At 37.8% G+C, this 19,381-nt stretch overlaps 1 protein-coding gene across 1 annotated transcript; it reads right to left on the reverse strand.

The window, feature by feature from the left end:
• Nucleotides 1-1,274: 1,274 nt before the first annotated feature.
• Nucleotides 1,275-15,216, reverse strand: LOC139116841 (beta-1,3-galactosyltransferase 1-like). Its single transcript, XM_070679542.1, has 2 exons — nucleotides 14,992-15,216; nucleotides 1,275-3,004 (listed from the first exon to the last, which is right to left on the reverse strand). The coding sequence occupies exon 2, from the start codon at nucleotides 2,897-2,899 to the stop codon at nucleotides 1,853-1,855; it is 1,047 nt and encodes a 348-aa protein (XP_070535643.1). The 5' UTR covers nucleotides 2,900-3,004; nucleotides 14,992-15,216; the 3' UTR covers nucleotides 1,275-1,852.
• Nucleotides 15,217-19,381: the final 4,165 nt, after the last annotated feature.

A 19,381-nucleotide genomic window follows, 5' to 3' on the forward strand; every position in this document is an offset into this window, starting at 1 on the left:
ACAATCGAGAGCAGAGGACTTACAGTCAAAGCAGATAAACAACTGGATTTTGTCCTGGGGGTCCTAATCTAGTCCTGGACCCCCTTAGTTAATGTATTTGGTGACTCCTTCCCAGGGAGTCGACTGTTGCCGCCTCTTCTTGACATTTTAAGACAATTTAAGACTAACAGCCTCTCAGTCTGCTAAATGAGTTGTACAGTTTATATTGCATGAAATCAACAATGGGTGTCATAATGGCTATCATCTGGTATTGAGCAATATTAAAATTGTTCACCCTCGGTGAACTTTGACCTCTTCTCCTTATCTTGTGTGCAAAACAAGTTTCTTGTTCAGAAAATTTCCATCTTTTTATTGATCACATGATCAATAATCATAGTGCAGCTATAAAGCTCTAATTACCATTTCTCAAAGGTCGAAAATAAATATTGACTGGAACATCTGTCATGCAAGGGTGACTTCCACACTTTAGGCTTCAAGTAACAACAGACCTTCCAACCTATGGTACATATGGAGCATCTCGCCAAACTACCACCAATTGAATTCAGAGTTGCGACGTAAGGGCAAGACTTTGGTAAACACTGAACCATGTAATGCTGGTAGTTTAAAATGGGTAAAACACTCTCATCTGTGCACCGAGGATGCAGCATGAGCTTATCCACTCAAATTGCTGAGTACTATCGCTTTAAAATCTGACCACTAAATGCTCAGATACTGCCATCTTGAAGAATGGAAAGTCCATTTTACATCTCTTGTAGCCATCTTGTTGAAAATGAATAAGTATTATAAAATGGCACCGATATCTCCAATCTGATTCATATAATATCCCTTTATATATCTTCTATTTATCTGTTCAAAAAATGCATAAAAATCATAATTTCTACAACATCATCATAGCATGAAGTCCCTCAAAGTTTCCTGGGCTTGATAAATACAGTATTTCTAAAAATCTAGACATGCTTTTATTTTACTCAAAATTATTGAAAAGACCATGCATTTTAGCTCCCATGATCATAGAAGGCAGCCAGAGACATTCTAACGTATGTCTGTCCTCTGTCTGACTGTCTGTCCGTTGGTTTGCACAAGATTTCATAAACAGCTGCAAGAAATTTAAGTATCTTGCCTTTTACTCAGCAGCATGTCACATTCTGCAGAGTTGGGATAGCCTGTGAATTATTGCATTTTGATGAGTCTGCAGGGCTAGTACTGATTACGTATTAAAACACAAATATTCTTTTCCGCTCTTTCATTTCCCACTGTTCTTCATTTTTCCTTCCTTCCTTCCTTCACCTAAAGCTAGAGCTCAGTTGCATTATAAATTTAGATTATTATTATTATTATTATCACTTTTATTATATACATCCTCAGTATTCAACATGGCTTCTGAGAAATCTGCACAAGAAATACGATATCGAAAATTTCACTCTTTGGGAGGTGTTGAATTCTGGAGTCCGCGGACTACCTGGCAGCAATTTGTGGCAGTTGAATGGATAGTAGCTGCAATTTATGATAATATTTTCACGATTTTTGTTCTATAAAAGTAAAGCTAGAGCATTTTCTTGTTCTTCTCCAAAACATATGTTGAGGTAAGCCTTACAGACACAATACAATGAGTATAATATGCAATGATTTTCCATTGATACTGAAATTCAGTGGTCAAAGCTTAAATTGCACAAAGAAAACATTGACTGCGCTGCAAAAACGACCCTGCTTCAACATGATTTTTGGAGTAGAACAACATACGGTACAAGAAAATACTTGATTTCTAAACAAAAACAATCAAAATATTATCAAAAGTTATGGCTACTTCGTCGTTAATTCAGGAGATCTCACTTCCACCAGGTCCATGATTTGTTCACGTTGTGGACTTGTTCGAACATTTCTTCAAATCGCCTTCGTTTATCATCTTCCACATCTTCACTTGTATCGGACCTTTTGCTCTGTGAGCAGTGAGGGCGTCCTTCAACAGACAAGGATCTTTCAGTATATCATTCTTATACTTGTGGAAATTCTCATAATGTTTTGGTATGATTTTTAACTTCTCTAAACAGATCCCAACATAGACGTCTTCAAGGTGTAAGAGTCGAGTGTATAGAGAGATGTTGTATGTCATTTGGACCACATCCCATGACATGACGTACCCTGTGCCAGACAGAAACGGAGGATAAATTTTTTTGGGAAAAAGTTGAGGTGGCATATACCACTTACTTCTTCCTTTACGAACCGGTGGAAGACCATCCATCAGGTGTCCCAATGTTACATTTCTTCTTGGTGAGGATTCAAGTAAACTGACCAAATTTCTATAATTCACAAAAGTGTCGTCATCAGTTTTCAACATGAACACTGCTTGAGGGCAGTATAACGAGGTCCACTTGAAAGCCATGACAGTTTTCAGGGTCAGATTTTTGTATTCATCCATAAAATTGGCAACAATCAGATCACCAAACTTCTCATTTTCTGCCTTTATTTTACTGAACCTCTTTTTGTCTGTCTGGTTATCAGAGATAAGAAACATTGTCAGGATCTTACGACCATTTATTTCTTTGACACTTCCCCACGTCCTCCGGATCGCTTCACGAGCGGACTCCTTTGTTGCAGCTGAAGGCACAATTGTCAGAAGGAAAAGCTCGCCATTTGTGGTGTTGGACGCATTCCAGCATATATTTGGATGATCAATGATAAATTTGAAATTCTCTGACTGCTGCCACGAAACATCATACAGCATTGGATCGGGTGGATGCACGAAAAATTTAATGTCTGTCCATGCGTTTGCGATATAACCCTTAATCTTTGTCGTGGACTGTGTTTTCAGAAACATTGTAGTGAAAGCTGAGAATATCACAGTTAGGCACAGAATGAAAATAACTCTTTTTCTGAACCTGCATCGTTTCCTGAAAACCATACTATAAAATCTCAACGTTGTTCCTGGCAGGACGTTCACATATGCAATCACTTCCTTCCTCTCTACCGGAGTCTATTCGGGAACACGTAGGACACAGGTGCTCATCTGAAAACACAAAACAAACATAAAATCTAATTAGTATTCACATTTTCAAGTGAGGAACGCTGCACCAATCTTAATTATGAAAACAATGAGGTTTCCTTAAGGGGTCTCCTACAGCTTTTTGAAAGAACTGGACCCCCCAGAATTGTGTAAATTTTTAAAAGTGTCTGGTAGGCGCCCAGTCTTCCTCAGTCTTGACATTCAGTTTGTGCAGGAGATCCTCTGAGCAAATGGAAACAATAAAGGCAGGGCAATTATCCCGTTCATACACAGGCCATTAAAACGCCTCTGAAACGCTTCTGGGCCAATTCTGGCACAGAAAGTTATGTGTGGACACTCCGAAGTGGTTCTGAAGCGTTTCAGATTTGAGACGGTTTAGTCGGCCCGACCTGAGCCGTTGTAGAGATTAACTCTAACTGCAAATCGCTGTGTAGACGGACCGAGCCGCTTCAGAGGCGTTTTAAACGCCCTCACGCGACAGGTATTTGTAACATAAACAAACAACAACCAACATACAATATTCACGTTGGTCATGGCTGCCGAACACAGCTCTACATCTCGTAAAAATAACTGGTCAGACCACGAAATTACGGCTGACTCGCAGCGTGTTTGCAAGGTTATATCTGATTGGTCAATTGTCACTATTCACAGCAACTTAGGGAGTTTATTTGTATTATTTCATTATAACGGTACGATTCTGCCAACCAATTGGATAACAGCTTCGAAATCTCTGCGAGTCGGCCCCGAAATTAAGTTTGCTGATCTCAGTCTGGGCAGACGGAAGCATAAATATCCGATATATATCGGACATTTCACCACCTTACAGTTCTTGTCAAACCCGACTACCAAGGACTGACTCTAGCTGCGATACTGGACAATACTAGATTCATTCAAATCGCGCGTAAATATCCAATATAGGCCCTATATCGAAGATTTCACCACCTTACTGTTCTTGTCAAACCCGACTTCCAAGGACTGACTCTTGCTTTTACACTAGGCAATACAACTGAGATTCCGTCAAATCGTGCTAAATATATATATATACATATATATATCTATACATATATATATATATATATATATATATATATATATATATATATATATCGGAGATTTCAGCCCTTTATAGATCTAGCTAAGCCAATATATATATATATATATATATATATATATGAGATTTCAGCCCTTTATATATCTAGCTAAGCCAATCTAACTTTGATATTGTATAGTCTAGTAGCCTTAAATATCGGATATCATATAAAAGTAGCCAAACGCACAAAATAAAACATGAACACAAAGAACAAAAAATAGTGTAGGTGATGCCTGGAGCCGCTTTCCCTTTATTACAGTTCTGAAAGTATCAAACGCAAGGGCTAAATCGGTTAACGATTGCATTTGGTCTGCATTCAGATCATTGAGGCAACGATGACTCGGTCTGGACCGCATATGCAGCAGGTAAAAAAAATAGCGTCAATGACACTGTAGCTCCCATCCTGGACTATTTAGTGTTTGTTCTCTGGTCAGATATTTGAACATGTGTGAAAGGGATAAAGTGCATGAAGTGAAAATACTTAAATGTAATGTACTGGAGACAGTGAAATATGTTTAATGTATTTATTCAGAATATAAAATGGAAAAAATACAGAATTAGATATATCGAATACTGTGATACAACCATTAACTCAACAAGTCATTTACAATGACATAGTCCCCACTTGTAATAGGAGTATTAGTCTTGATGGGGCAGGAAAATGTGGTCATTAAGAAGTATCACTGGAGTGTATATATTGAGATCTATGGGCACATAGGTCTATGTCGTTGTTCCCAATTTGAAACACATGAGGCATGTCTAAGTTATGGTTCTAAATCGGGAAAAAAGATCAGACCTCTAGCAGTATTGGCCAGCCAAGAAATACATATGCGCATTATAAATGAGGTACAAGATGTGACATCTTAAGGTCTAATATCCTATCAAAATTGGAGGGTATAGAACTTGTGGTTACTGAGATATGCATATATATGTATAATCAAGGTCAAAGGTCATCGAGGTCACATGACATTTTGAAAAAAAAATTATATTGCTAATTAATCCCTATATGCCAAAAAATCAGATCTCTAGCTCTATTCGCTTGCCCAGAATTAGATGTGTACATAATTGATGAGGTAAAGCGTGTGTTGTCATAAGGTCTCCCATCCTACTAAATACAAGGCACATAGCACTTGTGGTTACTTATTTATTGACATAAACATATATTTTAAGTAAAAGGTCATTGAGGTCACATGACATTTGGTCAAAAAATTTCTCTCTATAGTTATCCCTATATAGCAAAAATCAGACATCCAGCTCTATTGGCTCGCTCAAAATTAGATATGTGCATACTTAATGAGGTACAATATGTGGCGTCATAAGGTGTCCCATCATACCATACATGAAGGCTGTAGCACTTGTATTGCTAAGTTATCCCCATATACCAAAAATCAGACCTCTAGCTCTATTGGCTCGCTCAAAATTAGATATGCACATAATTAATGAGGTACAATATGTGGCGTCATAAGGTGTCCCATCATACCATACATGAAGGCTGTAGCACTTGTGGTTACTGAGTTATGGACAAATATGTATATTTGAGGTCAAAGGTCACCGAGGTCACGTGACATTTTGTCAAAAAAATTGTATTGCTAAGTTATCCCTATATACCAAAAATCAGACCTCTAGCTCTATTGGCTCGCTCAAAATTAGATATGTGCATAATTAATGAGGTACAATATGTGGCGTCATAAGGTGTCCCATCATACCATATATGAAGGATGGTAGCACTTGTGGTTACTGAGTTATGGACAAATATGTATATTTGAGATCAAAGGTCATCAAGGTCACATGACATTTTGTCAAAATATCCGAGATATCTGCGTGAACGGATGGACTCACGGATGGACGAACAGACGGACATGACCCAATCTATAAGCCCACCGGACTTCATCCGTGAGGACTAAAAATTGTGTCACTGCATCCTTTTTGCAATATGAATACAATGACTAAATTTTTATTTTTCGTGGCCTTGTACATGGGAGTCTATGGAGATCTGCCTTATACATGGGTGTCTATGGACGTGTAAACTAAAAATAAGCAAATTTCACCACGATTTGCCCAAATTTGGGAAAGGTCACTCCTATGCACTTCCATACCAAGTTTCAAATCAATCGGACTTGTGATTTCAGAGAAGAAGATTTTTTGACCAAAAATGGGAGAAAATTACAAAAAAATTCATGAAAAATAGCAAGTCCAAGATACTGACCCAAGATGTGCACAATCATTTCATGTCAGCCCAAAGTACTTACATGCTAATTTTTCATGTAATCTGCTCAGTGGTTATTGAGTTTTTTCAATTTTGACTGTTTTTACATTTTTTCACTTAATTTGCATATTTTTGGCAATGACAACTTCATTTGAACAAAATCTCATCTACAGCCCATCATCCATGTACACACCAAATATCAAGATGAAATGTACAGCAGTTTTGGAGTTTTTGATGTTGACGGACAGACATACAGACATACAGACATACATACATAGACATTTCCCTAGCCTATAAGAATAGCCTTCATTGCCATATATACATATGGCTATGGGAGCTAAAAAACAGAAGACAAGCCAGTACGACGTCATTCATTTCAGCCATCATCTTGTTACAATACCGTATGCTTGGCCATACACACCTTTTGAAGTCGAGAGGGTGCATTAAGACGTCTTAAAGGCGGAGCCTCCCTTTAAGGTGGTTGGAAAGGCTAGAGCGTCAGTTATAAATTTCAGCAAAACTATTAAAATATAAAAGTAGTCAACATTCTCTGTGGAATAAAAAAAACTAGACATTTGGGCACAAAAGCATTGCAGAGTTATAGCCTGTTAAAACTTCTGAAAAACTGACCAAATAAGAAGAAGTTGGGGAGTCCTTAGTGTATTAACTATGGTAGAGGTCCCCTAGCTTTTAATAAAATGTTTGAAAAGGGAAAGTCATTATTTGCTGTTTTTCAGGAAAGTTTGACAAGGTGGTGCTGGCATTCAGAGTGAGTGACTGCTATTGTAAATGCATTTTTAGATTCTTTGAGTGTCAAAGAGGTGTCAAAAGTGAGATTAACCAAAAAAACTGCTCTATGACTTCAAAAGAGGGGTGCAAATATGGCTTGTTTTCAACATTTTTGACAGAATAACAGTTTTCCTACATAATTGTATACCAATTTAATCAACTTTGAAATGAGATATGGACATGAAATTTTACAGCCTATTAACAAGGTTACAGATAAGATTTGTACGGCACAATTTTCCTGTATTTGAAGTACTTTTTGAAAAATCACATTTTGAAATTTGAAAGAATTTGTAATAATTTTTTGATATATAAACCCATGTAAAATCATAAAAACAAATTTTATTTACAAATCCTGCCGTACAAATCTTACAATAAATAGTGTCAACATATTTATAACTAATTTGGTAATATTAATACTATCCAATTATTATTAAATTCAAATATGTAAAAAAATATGAAAAATTAAATTTTAATATTTACTGGTGTCATATTTCAAAATCATGGCTGCAAATATACAATTTGTATATTCTTTGGAGAAAATATTAACTAAGGGAGTTATCCTGAAAATTTGAACTAAATATCTTGATTCTAACACTTGAAATTTGACATTAACTCTGAGAAAAGAATTGGTGCAAAAATAGCCTTTTCAACCACCTTAAAAGGGCGCCAGCCTATGGCGGCGTTCACTGTGTAAGTGGACACCAAACAGGCAACATGAGGGCACAAGCTCCAGAAAATGCCACTTTTTGTTTTTTTCCAACCGCAAAAACGCTGACAGACTGCCAAGCGGTCAGCACGAAGTTGCTGCCGATCGAACTCTGTGGTTATATTCCAATTCTAACGGGCTGGAAGACGTTTTTTTAGGAAATTCGAGTGTGGTGCTGGGGAATAAATGACCATTGGCAATTTGAACAGACCGTCAATCAAACGGTTATATAAGCTCTACTTGCAGGATTAGCAAAAGGTGACAAAAGATTGAAATCAGTTAGTGTAATTAATGTTATAGAAATCAAACATCGTACTGGCCATGTGTTTGACTGGGAGGAGAACTCCACTAATGCGAGAACCAGGGATTGAAAAGTGCGGCTTTAAACACCAAAACAATGGCTTAATTTTGTGAGAGTGGACTCAAGCGGACTCAAACTATTAATCCCCTGTGTTTACAAATCACAAATAGTGTTGCAGAAGCGTTTCAATTTTTACCTGTCTGAACGTAGCAAATTTTTAGCATTTTAAGTACCAGTCCTTACTAATAAATAATCCAATAAGCACTTGATGGCAACTCAAGCAACCATTCCTTTGTGAGCTAGACATTTTTCAACTCATATGCTAACAATGAACACTGGTAGTTGTGATTATGAAAACACAAAACAGTAAATCCTACTACAGCTTAAAGCTCCATAAGCTGTATCTTTTGGCTATTTTTTCAGAACTTTTATTTTGTGGTTTCCCTACACTTTCTCACTTTCTGCATTGAAACCCTAAACTGTAATTTAATGCCAAGTATTTAGCATATCAACACAACCTATATGAGTATAATCTACATTGTTGTTGTTGAAAATCTTATTCAAGTCCGGACTAGAATTCATTTGTAAACAATAAACAATGATCACTTCACACATACAAGCTGTGTTGACAAAAAGAATACTCAAAATTTCAGCATGACAAATGGATTAGGGTCAGACACGGTAGTTGATGTACAGAAGCAGAATACTGAAAAACTTGCCACAAGTTACAGCTTATGTCCCTTAAACATGATAATAACTAAATATCATATTTTCAAATCTAAAAGGTATGTGAATTTTCAAGAATTATGCCCACTTTGAAATGTTCAGAAATCTTACCAATCTAACTATGCAAGAGAAGATAAAGTGATAAGACATCGCACAATGCAAGCCAGATTATTAACTAAAACTTCTAACTTTTGGAAATACACTGGATGGTGAAAAATAGATTGACCTAGTGGAAGTTTCAGTTCCAAGTAAAAATACAGAAGTATTGATTTTAGAATGTTTACACTGTCAACATTTTGTGATAACCCCTTCATATAAATATTTGAGGCCACGGAAAATCAGGATGGTTTTAAGGAGGAAAATTTCTGAAAGTGAGTTTAAGCAGCCACATAAGGTAAGGGACTGATTCATACTGATGTCACAGTTCAATTTTTACTTAAAAATATTTGTCTGAATTTTTTTATCAGACTTATAGAAATTCCACTCTCAGAATGGTATAGCAGGTGCTTTGTAATCACCAGTGTTTGAATTGAAACTGTTTCAATGAGTCGTCAAAGGATCAGACCATCAGACACGGTAACAGGGATAGTTTTAAAACAACAAACTTGTCAGACTATTTGTTGGCAGCAGCAAATGTTATGCCTGCTATCTGTTATCAGTAAATATGGAACCAAAGGAGGCATTGAAGTCCTTTGGACTCTGCATGCATGTCACAATTTACGATATATGTCACATAGTTCAGATAAATATGAACTATGCTATCATATGTGACAAAACGTTAAGTTTGTTATCAGTCGGTTTGGTTTTTGTATGCACACTGTACATTTATTTTGCATGTGTTTATTTGCCTAACTGAACTCATGGTCTTACCTAACTGAGTGATCAATTCGTACATGCCCATTTATTTGCCTAACTGAACACATGGTCTTACCTAACTGAGTGAGCAATTCGTACATGCCCATTTATTAGTGTTTTTGCCTAACTGAACACATGGTCTTACCTAACTGAGTGAGCAATTCGTACATGTCCATTTATTTGCCTAACTGAACACATGGTCTTACCTAACTGAGTGATCAATTCGTACATGCCCATTTATTAGTGTTTTTGCCCATTTATTAGTGTTTTTGCCTATGCTAAACTTGACTTGCGGTTGATAAATTTGTTATTTAAAAATAGATAACGACACATGTCACCAAAAAATGTACAATTTTGACACCATTGTAAGCTCAAGGAACAAAATATTTCAAACATCAAAAAGATCAAATAAATGGTTTTGAATCAAAGTTGTAACATAAATTTTTACAATATGCTTAAAAACAGACTATAAAATGATTCCGCTATAAAAGTGAAAAAAATTATCTGAAGATGTTTGCCCGTGTGACCATGGCATAACCAGCTCAGTACAGCATACAGCATGTGAAAGGCCATGGCACAAGTCAATTGGACCTTCAGTACACTAAAAACTAACGATTGTAATTAGCTATTAAGTTATTTTGCAATAATTCAACGTACTGCCAGTCATAATTTCTTAACAAAAAATTTCAAAAAGAAGTTGAGTGACCATTTTTGTCAGAATCAAAGGAATACATGAGAGAACCATGTGTCCTTACAGTGAACCTTTAATACCAGCACAGTGGAGAAGTGGTTAGTTTTCACATGTTAGATGGTGTTAGTATTAGTTATCAGTATTATTGTGTTCCTATGTTGACTGATGTTTGAGTTCACATCATTATCATCCCATTCTTTGTTGTTATGTACAGCTGTGGGATTTTGACGCTTCTAAGCTATTCCTATCTCCAATGTTTGGAGGCTTGTGGAGGCATAATATTGGGGCTCGCTGATTGAAAACTTGTGAAACAATATGGTGTCATTTCACCGATTATATCAATGTCCTGTTTTAGACAAGATACCTGTTTTAGACAAGATACATGGAACCATGGCGAAAATGAATTAATGGTCATGACCATTAATTCATTTTCGCCATGGTTTCATTTGTCTAAAAGTGGGATTGAATATATGCATGGTCACCCATTCATTATCTTTCAACATGTCAAGTATTATCTCATATCAACCAAAATTTATGAACATTGGCCGACTTTGTCCCTCTAATGCAGGGAAAAAATGTTATTGTAAAGGTCATTGTTACCTTTGCAACCAGGGTCATATGTTAACAGACTCTTTTAACTGCTAACTGAGACTTTGTTGAACATACATCATTGTTGGGTTGGGCTGAAATCCATCATTTGCACCATTTCCTACTCTTAAAACCGACACCGAGTTAATTGTTTTACTTAGGTAGCAGACAAACTTGAACACAGCAAGGTCTGTAATACACCTTATTGCTACTAGAATGTGCCTCAGGGACAGATATTGAGACTCTCAAAACTTTTACAATATACTTTTGGCCTACAACACATGGGGATCACTTTGAAGTTTATGGAATAAATACAGTTTTCATCAATTTGGCTTTACAAAAACCGGGAATTCTATTTCACATTCCTGTGCGCTGGGAGTGCGGGATCGACGGTGTGGGAGAAATCGTCCCACACTCTGCAGTAAATATTACACGAGCTCTGATTGGATAATAAACAGCCTGTTTCGTTCTGTGCGCAAAATGTCATCCAATGGCATGACGAGTAATACAAACTAAGCAGGTCAAAGTACAGTGGCAGTCGCCAGAGTTGTCAATAATGTTGTATGTGCCCCATGTGAATTTAACGCATTTATTGGTCATGTGAGAAAAAGAATTTCACACACCAAGAACCTGGGATCAGATTTCTCACACAAGTTGGGGATATTTTGTCTCACATGAGCCGCAGGCGAGTGTGAGATAAAATATCCCTAACTCGTGTGAGAAATCTGATCCCAGGTCCTTGGGTGTGTGACATTTTATTATTCCCCTTTCGAGAAAACACACTTCGGCGGCCATTTTGAATTCAGATATATGCAAATATTGGGTAATTTGTTAATCTAGTACCAAAATTTGCATGGTGACCCCTGATTTTTATTATTGATTTTGAATGAGAATGATTGAAAGGGTTTTTTTTTGTTTTTGTTTTTTAAGCTTTTTAATAAGCTTTTCCATTTTGCTGACACAATACAAAGACACAAGAAAAGAGACAAAAACAAGAGAGACACACAATAGTGGCATACAGAAAATTAGCGCTTTGGAGAATGATTGAAAGTTTGCTTAATAAAATTTGAGCAAAAAATTAAGTCTATTAATTTTCGAGGTGCGAACTATCCTAACTCTTTCACCACCATTGTTCGACCCAAACCAATAGTTATCAATGGTAATTGCAGACCTCTTTACAGGAAGCCAGGCATGAACAGGTTAACCTTATGATCTCTTGAACAAAGATTTTTTTGTCAAACGGATCCCGTTCTAGCTTGATGCAAGTCAAAGTAAACCTATGAACTCCTCATCTGGCAACAAGGAATCCAAACGAAATCATATCAGCTTTATATACAATGTAACAATTAATTGCCTACTTTACTGCTAATTAATACTGCTGTGTGTTTTATCACTATCTTCAAAGGCCTGTGCCAGGCATCAGATTGTCTTGGTAGGAAATTTACTTAGTAGATTACAATGTCAATGGAAAACAAAAGGCTATCACACCTCCACAAGACAGACTACAACAAACTCGATTCCTGGGAGTAGGTCCCCCACCTTTAATACTCCACAAACATTCTTGAATACAAATAACCTTTAACCTGTGACTGCTGTGAGCTTTTGACTAGTTGGTGAATTTTCAATATGTCATTTATATAAATTGATAAATCCTTTTGTGTGAGTGTCACAGATGTCATCCAGAGCTGTCATTATATATGGCAGGGGTGCGGGTGGTTGAAGGAATCTGCTGAATTTAGTAAGCCACTACCCACACAACTTGAGGAACCTTAGTGAACCTTCTTTAAAAATTCTGAGCAACTCCAAGTCATACAAATCTGTGAATGTATGTATGTATGTGTGTTTGTGTGTGTGTATATTATATATAGATATGTATATATACACAAACACACACTATCACATTGATATATTAACATGCGACATATTAATCTTGTCATTATCATGATCCTGGTTGAAACTTTTGATGAGTTTTTTCACTCAGGGATAACCAAATCATCACATCCATGAACTAAATTACAACTTTGCATGGTTAAAGCAATGGATGCATTTCACCATATTATAAGAAAACTACTACAAGGCCATGAACATCCCCTCTTCAACATCTTGGCTTACTGTTATTTTTAGCATCTGCAGAATACTGTCCCAGTGTAGATTGGTAAGAATTTGACTTGGCCATTACCATAGATGAATATATGTATAAGCTGGAGCATAATTCTGCTATAATTGCATTAATGTGATACACAACCCAATAGTTTTGAGTTCAATTAGGAGCAGATATGGCAGTGTCTTGTGACAAATGTTGCCACTTTGCTAGTCTCCACAGTTTGTTATGATCAGTTTGTTATGAAATTCCTAGCAAGTCCTCATAAACCTATCAGATACGCTGTTGATTCATTGCAATACATTGAAGGCATTTCATTGCCAAGGTTTTCCATTGCCAAGGTTTAGTGCAACGCAAAGGTGCATGAAAAATATTTGAGCAGACTCCTTTCAAGCCTAACATTTGAGAGTATCTCTCTCTAGAATTTGATACTTCAGAATGACCTACTTTAATTCCTCTTGACTCCCCACCACTCCTGTCATAAATAATGACAGTTCCCTACTGTGGCTGCATACTTCATATTTAAAAATAGTGTTGCTGCGTTTGTTGGTCGTTGTGTTTGCTTTGCTTTGTTCTGTTGTTAGGCCTTATGTGGTAATGGTGATGATATTTTGGGGATCAGTTGACCAGGGTCCCTGTTGCTTGGAGTGGCAATGGTGGTCCCATTTGCCCGAGATCACATGCAGTCTCTGTCTATCCACGGACTGTGCCCAGATACAATGACAGTTTCCACATACAACGTTGCATGTAAATCTAGTGCATTCATGACACACTACTCGTGTAGTAAGCCTGGCATGGAGCCAAAAAGGCTTCTTTTTAGCTGCATGAGACATGTCGCTGCTCATTGTTGGCAAGGCTTTTGACAGGACTACACGGGTGTCGATGTCATGAGCGGTTACAACAACACGGCGCACTGCGAACACAACACAGTCAAGGACGTACTTTGTGGCGTCCGCGTTCATGGTCACGGTGAGCGTGGTAAGGCAAAATTGCAAAGTTCAATATAAAGCCTCCAATCAAATTGCTTAAATTTTATATACGTTTCATGCCAACTGTCTAAAACCACAGGCGCTCCTTAACTGGTTAGTCTGCTAAGTAGATCGATTTTCGGATCGATCTATAGATCCTGTAGTCAATATGCCCGCCACTGCAACCTAAATACTCAGTCAATATGCAGTGGCGGGCATATTGACTACAGGATCAATAGATCGATCCGAAAATCGATCTACTTAGCAGACTAACCAGCTAAGGAGCGCCTGTGTCTAAAACGCACGCTGTAGTTGTCCTGGCAATGACATTTACAATAGCAAAATGCATTGAGGTCAACCTACCGACAAGATTTATGAACGCCACGAATTAAATAAAATTACTTCTTTAAACGCGTTTTGCCCGACCGATTAGTAACGTGAGCAAGGTCATCATGGCTTTTGGGTAAAATTTCTCCAATCAGTTGACTTCCGGTTCCCTGTTTGCACGAAGACTATGAGACTTCTGCTGAGGACATGCAAATTTTGGTACCTCCTCCATCGGTGTACGTGCCATGTTCAGCAGAAAGACGCTGACGTCAGATACGCATGAATTTTGCAGTGTTTTCTGACTAATCATGGCAAAGCAATGATAATCAGATTTTACATTCTCCCGACCCCTGGCATCGCTTATTTCATTAAAGATTATATTTCAATATTATTATAAATCATGAGCTAATTTGTCAATGTTGTGGGCTGTAGCTGTAGTGTAATTTACTACTATTGTTCGTGACAATTTCATTCTGTGCTGCCTTACCTTCAGTCGTTAGCTTCGCAGATTTCAGTCGTTGGCAAAAACATTAATCTATATCCTTATTGCCCCCTTGTGTCGTGGAGGTAGTAGGTATTGGGTAACATGTATTATGTCCAATGTGTTATGCGCAGCGTACGTAGTTTATCACACACACTTACCTGTCGAGCTGTCTGAGGCACAACGGCTGAAAGCAACTCTCCAATGCGTGTCACATTCCACGACCTTACGCTGTCACGGAATCGTCTGACTCGTGTAACTCAGTGCGACTTTGATTGTGAACACATATTACTGGGTACATACAGCACGGGAGCTCGTCTCCTATCGCCCTTTTGTCATGTTATTAGTGAAAGTGAACTGCAGCATGCAACACAAAGGTCAAACTTGGGGTCAGGATGAACGCCACCAGCGGCCACTGCATCGCAGGGATCAGTAGTCTCGGACTCTCGGTTACGTATACTGGTAGATCTGAGAGCGCAGGCATTGCATGCAGGCACCTGACAAGCGACGTTCAACTTGAGACGGTGAAGTCTTTTACCTATGACTGCTCTTGTTTCCATTATCACTTTTTTATTCTATTTAGACTCCTCGCGTAAAGGCATTATTTTAGCAAAACTGAAAGTAATTATTCTTCAGTAATATAAAAAAATCTATACCGTTTGGATGGAATGTAAGCTTAGAATTAGCTTTCATTCGGTAATATCAGCAACACATTAATACCTCGACATAGGCAATGTTCCGAAGGGTTGAAGTTACATGGTTGGTGCACCATGTGATGGAGCTGACATCACCCTGGGTGAGGGTAGTGGGGGGGCTGTAGTTTCGGGGGAAAACATAAGGTGACTGCAGTAATACATATTCATAACTTCGATCAACTCATTAGTGCCTATCGTGGATTAGCTGTACTTAGATTTACCGTACTGCTGACTTTGATATGAAATATGATTCCATACAAAATAGGGTAAATAGGTATTTCCAGGTTAACAACACATTTGCTCAAAATCTATTGATAAACTGTAATGACACGAAAATGGAAGTTCACGCACCTGGGCTATCTACCAAGACGCAAGCCAGGCGACATTTTAAAGATTTTGGAATATAGATGTGTGTGCCTTACTATAGAACTATCGACTTTTGTAAGACATGATTAAATGAAAGATTTTTCTTTTATTGACAAAGATATTTATAAATATTGGGCCTCACAAGGTAAGCTTTCACGTGATATCTGCAAGCCTGAAACCCGGATGACGCTGTGAGTCACATTTACATAATAGCATAATGATTTTTACATGGAGGCAGAAATCCAAAACTTAGGAAAAAGTCTAATACGGAAAATAAGAGACAGAAAATTGATGTGCCATGGTTGAACATAATCGTTCAATACTTGCTAAATTAAGAACAGATATTCTGCTGTTTGAAATAGAGGGGCGGATTTTTACACTTACCGAAGCAAAAAGCCTTGTCAGCTTTTATAATATTCAATGGGAGGGGTGGTCGGAACTGCACTCAAAAGTCATATGGGACCAAACACTGTATCAAAGGTACGTTGGCGATCTATGAAAGATAAAATATGTTTGTATTAATTTACATCGTAAAATATAAATATTGCAGCTATGTCGACGCGATGCATCTATACATCGCGCGTGATATAAATTGTAAGCAAGAAGTCGCACATGCGCAATTCCGACGACTGCCCCCCCCCCAATCAGCGTGTATTGTGGGAAGGGACTCAGTGAAGAAGAAATTTCGTTCACATCATTTTCCATACTTATTTTTTTATCATTTATTCCTGTAAAAATGACTTTTTCTAACGGGCAGATTTTACCTGCATAGTTCGCATGTAATTATTGACATTGATAAACTGAACAACAATGAAAATTAATTACTTATGAAACAATCGGTATTGTGTTTTTGGGAGAATTGAATGGTGTTGAAAGAAGACAGAAATCGATATGTATGCTTGTCTCCCGTATTTTAAGGTAAACTGCACCTCGGTGACAGATATAAAAGCTAAAATTTTCCGAAACTTTTCTGGGATACCACTTGTGGGCCTCATCTTGGAATGAGAAAAAATTTCTCAGTCTTTTGAAAATCAAAAATCGAAAATTTTATTTTCCCCACAGAGTTAACTTGGAGACGGCGGCCATTTTGAATTTCAAATATCGGTAAATATTGGGAAATTTATTTCTCTTGTACCACAATTTGCAAGGTGACCCGCGCTTTTTATTCCTGATTTTGATAGAGTATGGTTGAAAGTTTTTAAGCGAAGTTTGAGCAAAAGTTTAAGTCTTCCATTTTCATGGCGCCTACTACCTTAAATGGACAATTAATTAGCTTTAACATTTGATAGTATATTCACTTGCTTTGGGAAAACAGGTACATTTTTCTTCTTCTACTCCTTATGCTGAACTACAAATCGCACATGTACAACATGCAATGTTATTGTTTACAAATGAATTGTAACCCGAACAAGCAATCAATAGTCGACAATGACGTTTGGTAGTGAGAGAAGTACTTGAGAAAATGGTCACGTGACTTTTCGATGGCCACAGAACACCCAACCTACCTTAGACCAACCGATGTCTGACATCACTCGTTACAAAGGTCCTTCTATGGCCTCTAGATCCAAATATATTTGCGTTAAAACATCTTCTTTGTGGTTGACTATTTCTTTGTGTTGCCTACGTGTAATGTTTGACAAACTCGCCTGGTATACACAGTTGTACGGGTATTCTGGATATCCTTTGGTTTTATGGTTCGTCCTTGGGTGGTATCATCAACAGATCCAAAAAAATAACATCCAGACAATTTTTAACATTACATGTCCTGTCACCAGCCGACGGCATGCATTGTTACAGTTCACTGAAGGCAGAATTGTGCTACTTGCTGGCACGGCTTTGTCGGAATTGCTCCTTCGATCACAGTCCTGTGCCATGATCAACCTTTGAACTCCAGGGGATTGGAAACACTTCTCTCACTCTCAGTTCGCCTCTCGGTAGTCCGTCGCTGCGGAACGTAATTCTATGGCTTCTTATATCGATTATTTCAGTGTTTGTTTGTAAAAAAATCGATCGACAAGTTCAAGAAGAAAGCACATTTTTTTCGCAAAGAGATGTCGGAGACGGCAAGCCATTGCTTTTTAAGACAAGCTAATTTTGCCAATATTTTATGACACTAGATGCCTTCAGCAAACGAGTATTTCGATGGAATAGAAAATGAATACTACTAGTTTCAGACTCTGGTGATATTTCAATTTATTTTACTATTGAATAAAACAGCATTAACAACAACAAGTGCACTGTTTAAAGAGGCACTCCCACTTTGTAACATTTTTAAAACACATTTTTTTAATGCCAACGGTCTATATTTGACTTGGTGACTACGCGCGGATCGCGAGATATCGATAAAGACATGTCATTTCCCGAGCGTATTTTTCACATCCCGAAGTTTTACGATCGTTCTAATTTTGACTCGAAATCCCCCGAAGGTTTGTTGTTGTGCTGATTGACGATATTCTAGGGAGTCTACAATAAGTTCGAACGACGCAATTAATCTACTTTCCACTGCAAAGACTTTATATACAGTTATTATGCCTTTACCTCAGGTAAGTTTTCTAAAACTTCTCCTTAGTTTTTGTCGTTTTCATTATTCTAAATCGGTTGTATTATATTTTTAACAAATACCACATAAACATCAGTTTTTACATGTCAAATATTAGCCGCCTCCGATAACTACATTTTGTCGTCTGCCACACAGTACGCCGCGCGCGTGGTATGCGCGCGTGGCATGCGTCTATGCATATCACGCGGCGGCCGCTATGTATCAACCGCACGTAACTGTGCTAGTCACCTTTGCCAATTCTGGTGGAATCAGCAATAATTGTTTTTCGTTTATACGCCAAGTCAGTAAGACTCAGCTTTCTCCCACAGGCCATGACCGATCACCGACGCCAGTGGTACTGTGGCGTACAGCAGCGTCAGCGTAGACTCGTACTCCATAGCTTAGTTGACAATGGCCCCAGTGCCGAACGTTCGATGTTCGGAAGCTGAATTTAGGTGGGCCATCGGAATTCAAACTTTTACTTTTTGAAGACATGTTTTTATCGATATCTCGCGACCCGCGCGCAGTCGCGTCGTCAAATAAGGACCGTTGGCATTAAAAAAATGTGCTTTAAAAATGTTACCAAGTGTGAGTGCCACTTTAATGTTCCAAAGAATTAAAACTTCAATGCTTTTCGGTTCACTTGTGGGCATAGTGTATACAGCGGTTCCAATATTTGTTCGCGTTGTGCATAGCTGTGGTTCTAGATATCGTACTTTCTTCACCATAGCGATTGAGTAATTCTTTTATTAATTCGCCCTCACTCATGACGGAACGGCGTGGCTTTCCTTTTCCACTCTCTGATATATTTGATTATTTTAGCGGTGGATCAAACTCTCTATCTGTATGTCTGGTTCACTGTGATATCTGCGCCAAAGTTAAAGGTGTATCAGCTGTAAGTTGTCATATATTTTTCAATGTTTTGTTCTGCTTGTAAAATGCATCTTTGAA

The sequence above is a fragment of the Ptychodera flava genome, chromosome 18, assembly GCF_041260155.1.
Source record: "Ptychodera flava strain L36383 chromosome 18, AS_Pfla_20210202, whole genome shotgun sequence".
Taxonomy (NCBI): Eukaryota; Metazoa; Hemichordata; class Enteropneusta; family Ptychoderidae; genus Ptychodera; species Ptychodera flava.

What these genes read in the sequence shown, in the direction of transcription:
- LOC139116841 (XM_070679542.1), bottom strand. Translation starts at nt 2,899, where the DNA reads ATGGTTTTCAGGAAACGATGCAGGTTCAGAAAAAGAGTTATTTTCATT.